This window comes from Nannospalax galili, unplaced genomic scaffold, assembly GCF_000622305.1.
Source record: "Nannospalax galili isolate Female #2095 unplaced genomic scaffold, S.galili_v1.0 scaffold2126, whole genome shotgun sequence".
Lineage (NCBI taxonomy): Eukaryota > Metazoa > Chordata > Mammalia > Rodentia > Spalacidae > Nannospalax > Nannospalax galili.
In genome coordinates, this window is record NW_008354079.1 from 139,882 (window position 1) to 146,324 (window position 6,443).

The 6,443-nt window shown below is 47.4% G+C and overlaps 1 protein-coding gene across 1 annotated transcript in view; it reads right to left on the reverse strand.

The window, feature by feature from the left end:
• Window positions 1-1,347: 1,347 nt before the first annotated feature.
• Window positions 1,348-6,443, reverse strand: part of LOC103748516 (protein NDRG3) — a gene marked incomplete in the record, with an annotated part of 78,446 nt that continues 73,350 nt past the window's right edge. Inside the window, 4 exon segments of the mRNA XM_017802723.2 lie at window positions 1,348-2,932; window positions 4,013-4,051; window positions 5,231-5,282; window positions 5,439-5,474. Coding sequence (XP_017658212.1) covers window positions 2,751-2,932; window positions 4,013-4,051; window positions 5,231-5,282; window positions 5,439-5,474 — 309 coding nt within the window.

The following is a 6,443-nucleotide window of genomic DNA, read 5'->3' on the forward strand; positions in this document are numbered from 1 at the left end:
AGGCCACAGCCTTCAGGGCCCAGGGCCACAGGGGACCTGCTTTCTCCAGGACTCTTCAAGTTTCACTTTTCTGGTATGCTCAAGGCCAAGAAACTCTTGGGGGAAGATGAGGCCTGGGCAGTGGCACAGAGGCCTAGGACAAGCAGCTGTTGGTCACATTTGCAGAAGAGCATCAAATCGTTTCACACACACCTGAGTAACTTACTACGTGCTAGGCACGGTGTGTGGAATCCAGGTCAGTGGGTGGAAAGAATGCTGGCAAGTCTGCCGACACTGCACACTGCCCAAGCTGTTTTGTTTCAGTTGAATCCCATTTGCAATGCAATGACAAGCCCATAGGTCAACACCCTTATGCTCACTCAGCAGGTAGACAGGGCAGTGCTAGGACCATTACCCTCTCTTCTGGGCTTTCATGATTATTATTTTATTTTGGAGCCTGTCCACCACCATCCCCTTTTTTGAGACCAAGTAATCCTGGCTAAACTGGAACTCAGAGATCTACCTGTCTTTGCCTCCCAAGTGCTGGGATTAAAGGCATGCACCACCACTCCTGGCTCCACTTCCCCCTTTTAAACTGAAACTCACCCTGTGAGAACAACTGTAAACACTGCAGCTGACTTTCTGTGGAGGATAATCCAGAGTCTTCTCCTAAGAGGTTGGCCCCCAGAGAAAAGCCAACTGTTTACACGGCAAGTGGGTAGCCCGGAAGGGACCAGGAGGGGCATGACAGGCTGGAGGGAAAAATGTAAATCTGGTGGCAGTCAGGTAGGGAGAACAGACTGTTTCCTTGGAAGCTTAGAAACTGCTCATAGCTACCAGCCCATCTCCTGAAACCCTTGTTCCTGAATGTAAATAAAGCCTATTTCCAAAGGGACCATTCTTTCTTCTATGTACAAGACAGTGGCTTTCTGAACATATTCTTGGAGGATGTAAGCATAGCTGTGTTGGGAGAAAGACTAGTATCTTACAGGAACCCATGGAAGCAATTTCAAATTGTTACATGATCCAAGGAATTCCACACAGATGATGGAACATAAGATCTGGAATAGCTTTCCCAGACCTCAGTTCCCCTTCATCAATAGCACTGTCAGGTTTCTTGTGAATTTCGATTTGAGTGGAACAAGGACCTGTCAGGTGGGATCAGGATTCTGCTGGCCTGGCTTTATTGGCTGTGAGTCCTTGAAATGTTATTGATCTAAAGTGTCAGTTCTTCTTTCTTTTAAGTGTCACTGAGTGGGATAAGTGATTGCATACATGAAAATGCACAGCCTGGAACCAGTAAATGGAACCCAGTCCCTCCTGGAGCCTTAGGGAGTTGTTTCAGAGAAATAACACCAGCAGCCAGGCAACAGTGAGACATATACAGCTTTATTTAACCTGTAAAAAGTCATACTCTAGCAGAGTGACACATTCCTTATCTTAGCAGAAAGCAAAGAGTGTGTGAAAAGTCTCTTCCCCAGATTCAGAACCATGTGACTCTGAGTTCACATCTCGGTACTTTTGAGAGTGGAGCCCTGTGTGGTGGCTAGTCTCCAGGTACTTTCAACCTCATCCCAGAGGCTCTCCCTGGCTGGTGTGACCCCTTACCTACAGCAGGCAGGGGGCCAAATATTTCTACCTGGACGGAGCTGCTCTGAGATTGTCTCCTTCCCTCTTACAAAAGGGACATCACACAATTAAGACTTTCCCAGAAATGGGTTCCACATCAATGTAACTTGGCTTCATTATGTCTGCTGAAACGTAGCTACACTTACTCATCATGACATTGTGTTAACAGTTCTCCCTTTTGCCTTCTCAGCTCCTCATCATCAACATGATGTTTAAACCATACTCCTCCCTTTACTGGGACTGAGGGATGGAGAACCGCTCTCCATCACAGACCTGGGAGGCACTTCCTACAGACATGGGCATGTTTGGTAAGTGGTATCAGATGCTGCAGGGACAGTAGTTTTGCTCTGCAGAGTGGACCTTGGGTGTTTTGTTTTCCATCTTCCTGGGCTAAGAGAATCTAACAGTTAGGCTTCTCCTTTGGAGAAAACTCCATGGTGTAGCAGACCTCATCACTCAGGGGCTTCCAGCAGGCCGCATTCTCTCCTTTACTTACACAATAGCAGATATGGATCCATTTGGACAGAGAAGGCGGCTGCCACCCTGCCTGCCTATCTATGGAACTGGTCATAATCAATGGTCTGGCCAGTAATTACAACGTCCCACTTCCTCAGACCCGCTCTCTCCTAAATTCACTCTGCAAATCTTGTTGCCCACATGGAACCAAAACCAATCTTGTGTCCTAAATCACCTAGATATCTGCTCTGCATCTTTTCCTTAAAAACACCACCAAGAATGCAAAAAAAAAAAAGTCCCTTTGTTTTTTGTGCAGAAGCCCTACAAGAAAGCATGTCTAAAATCACAGAACTATGCACACACAGACACACACACGTGCTCACACACACATGGAGTTGGGAATCAAAGAATCTTATCGGATACATAGTTGAGGAAGCACAGGGAAAAGCTGGCAAGAGAAGATGTGGAGACCGGATCAGCTCAGTATGTTGGAATGTTACAGTAATGGCATGGGTGTAGTTCTTGGTACATACAAAAAGGGGTGCGGGCAGAGAATGATAAATCCAGGTTATTAGAGAGAGGTTCTGTGGCCATGCATGAGTGAAAGAAAGTGGAGGCCAGCTGACAGGGTGAAATGTTCTATTATGGAGTGGAGGGACTTGCATGGTCCAGGGAGGAACATCTGCTTAACAGGAGACCTCCATGGTCTGGTGTCTGTCCAGGACATCAGGGGACTCACAGGATTCTTGAGTTCCATCTGACTGATTGCTGGTCACAGACCTGCTAAAGGGACTTTCTCCAGAGCCGATGCTACTTGAGGTCGAGTGGGTTCGTGATCGGGCGAGCCGGGTCATGCTGGCAGATGGTACTGTAACAAAGAACAAAGAGGCTAGAAGGAGGAGCCTGGTGAGACTCAGCTAACCTACAAGGTTCACCAAAGACTTGCCCTTTCCCATCCCACCTAAGGTGATAACCAGGTTGAACTATTTGCTCTAGGTGAGTGAATGTATGTAAGGCTGCTTTGATCTTCTGTGTCTGGATTCGCTCCAGATTCTACTCCAGAGCAGGCTGGGAAACCCTAAGGAGAGAGTAAAGCTTCTTAGCTGTGCCCAGGCCATTCATACAGTGATTAGGAAGGTGGCTTTGGGAACTCATATTGGTCATCAAAACCTGCAGTGCATGCAAGACTAAACCAAAAGAAAAGAACAAACCACACAAGTAGGAAGGTGTTTCACAAACAAAGTGCAAGCCCGATACAACAAGACTACCATCCGTGTCCACAGGTTATTGTTGCCCTCTGGGAGAGAGACCTGGAGAAGTGATGGGTAGAGGGGAAGGCAGGTACCCTGGAGCTGATCTTTATACAGGAGGAGGCACATGTTATTGGAGTAAAAGAGGGGGCTGACTTGGAACTGTTTTATTCAGATTTCTTTTCTGCCACTGCTACTGCTTTGACTCTAAGCTCCTTTTAGTCTGCCTAGATAGAGCCTTACCTAATTCCCTGCCTGTTAAGGTGGGTCACCGACTAGTCACTGTCCCATCTATCATTTCAAAACTGGGGTCAAAAGATGCCATTATCTGTGGTTGGTCTTTGGGCATAATGGCTGACATGTCCACCTAGAGTCAAGTCTGCAGGGCTTTTTTTATTTCTGTGTCTAGGACTCATCTAAGGATTAGTAGGTGGTGGTGGTGGAGAGGGACCCTGACTATTGAGTTTCAGCTGTTGTTATGACCCTGGCTGAGGATGAGGAAAGAAGGCCTGGGCAGTCCAAAAGAATCCTCTCCTCCTCCTGGGACCAGCCTGATCCTCAGGGCAAGCTCTTGGAACACAAGGATCCCTGTTCTATCGGGCTCTCACTGTACAGGGAAACTGCGGACATGCTGCAGGCAGCCAATGCAGCAGGTAGAGCATGGTTGGGAGGCGGGCAGGGCCAGTACAGGAAGGTACCTGACTCGCTGTTGAGGTGACTGAGATGCACATACGGGACTGGAAGCAGGATGGACACAGGAAAAGGCAAGTTAGTGACCCAAGAGGGCCAAGTGGCAACCTTGGCTACCTAGCTGATGCTGACAGGATACTCTCAGCCAGGGATGAAAGTTTTTCAAGGTCTCAGAGAAGAGAACTTTTGCTTAAGTCCCATCTTTACTGTCACCTCTCTCAATAGACAAAGGCAGCTATTTTGCCCTCATTCTATCCAGCTGCCCTTCCCTGGATCAATAGGGCAGCAGGATCAGTTGTTTTCTGGGAAAAGGATGAGAACAGGCTAGGAGGGAACTTATTCTCAGTGAGCCAGAGGGCTATGGATGTGGGCTCGGTTGGTAGAGGCTCACAGACAAGGACAACGCAGCCACTCTAGACAAGACACACATGGTCTGCCTGGCAGGCACAGGTCTGAACCCAGGGCCTAGCTGTCCAGGCAGCTCACCAATGTCCATCATCTAACTGATCACAGAGATGGAAAAATTGCCCTGCTGGGTAAAGAATTCTATGCCCGGGTAAAGGTTTTTTTTTTGTTTTTTGTTTTGGTGCCAAGAGAGGCACAAGTGTGGGTTTTCTGTGACAAATGAGGAAGCTCAGGGATCTCAGATACAAGAGACCAATACAGCAGCATATGAGGACATGTGCTCTAAAACACTGCCAGCTCATCTCCTGCAACAGAACGGACTTCACTAAGAATACTGTTCTTTTCTTCTGGAGTCTCCACTTTGTTTCTGTAGGCCAGGAGTTAGTAACCTACTGAGTTCAGATGTAAATCATAACCTTTGAATCATGGCTGGGGCAGTGGAAGTTTAGTGGTTAAAATGTGGGCTTGGAGGTCAGACTGTAAAGATTTCAATCATGGCTATGTTGCTGCATTGTTGTACTGGAACACATGCTGAACATTCTTGAGCCTCCGTTTGACCTTCTATAAAATGGGACTAAAAAATAATTACCTCTAGGGTTGAGAACATATATTAGCTAACAAAAGTTAAATTCCTAGTGAGTGTCAGCTTAACTTAAATATAACATAGACGGATGAGTTCTCCACAACCTACTGTTTTCTACTTCAAGGTTCACTAGCAGACAGATTATATCTTGATAATTGTGGCCTCTCAGATGCTAAACTGATATCATTACCCATAAATCTTAGCTAAATAGAAAAAATAGAAAGTATATACTACTCACTGTAGCCCATTCCCTGCAAAAAGTACTTGAAGGCCTCGGTGAGCTTCCCAGGCTGGGGGACAAAACAAGAAGGTGTTATTCTTTGCAGAAGTAGAGAGGTAGCAGATGGGGGCAGGGGGAGGAGAGAGAGAGAGAGAGAGAGAGAGAGAGAGAGAGAGAGAGAGAGAGAGAGAGTTAAGAAGGAGCATTAAAGCAGGAGCTTTCTTACCTGAACGACTTGGGGCAGTCCTCCACAGTCTGCCATCTAGAAGAGGAAAAATATCACAGTCAGCCTGGGCTTCTTCCAGAAGGCCAATGTTCTCAACATGCCAAGTCTTTCAAAGGGGTCAGGAATGAATTTGAGTTCCTTAATGCTTAGCTGCATCCACGCTGCATCCCTTCAGTACACAATGCACAGTCTTAAGTGTTAGCAATGACCTTGGCTAGAAGCCTGAGAGGATGCTTCAGAGTGCTTCTTCCTCCACAAGATGCTGGGCCTGGCTTTCAGGCCTGTGCAGGGTTTCTTGTCGGGTTGACAGTGATGTAGTAAAGCACCACTTTCACCCTGGCTCTGCCTGCACCCAAAGAAGTTTACTTTCAGAGCCCTCAACAGCCTGTCCCGACTTCTCAGTGCTTCACGCTTTCTGAGAACCCCCGACACACCCCAGGAAGTAGGGGACAGGGTTTTGTTATGTTGCTCAGACTGTGCTTCAATCTGTGACCCTCAGCTTCAGCCTCCCGAGTAGCTGGAATAGAGGCATGTGCACCTTGCCTTGCTTTCTGATCCCCTTTCACCTCCACACTGCCCTCGGCCCATGACGAAGGGGAGTCATCTCAACGAATCCCGCCAACTCCCTGGTCAGGTCCTGTCCTCCCTAGCTGCATCTGGTGGGCTCCTGACTTCTGAAGCCTTTTCACTGGGCTGTCCTAGAGTTTCACTAGTGTGCATTGGAATTCCCTGTTAAACTCTGATTTCTGGTCACTGTCTCAGGGTATCTGCCTCAACAGGTCTGTGACGAGACTCAATGATTTACATTTCAAAGCAAGGCATGGTGGCATATGCCTTTAGTCCTAGCATTTGGGAGGCAGAGGCATAGGCAGGCAGATCTCTGTGAGACAGAGGCCAAACTGGTCTATAAAGTGAGTTCCAGGCCAACTGGGGCTGTAGGAAGACCCTGTCTCAAAAAACCAAAACAAAACAAAAGCCCCAAGACTAAAAAAACCCCATATATAT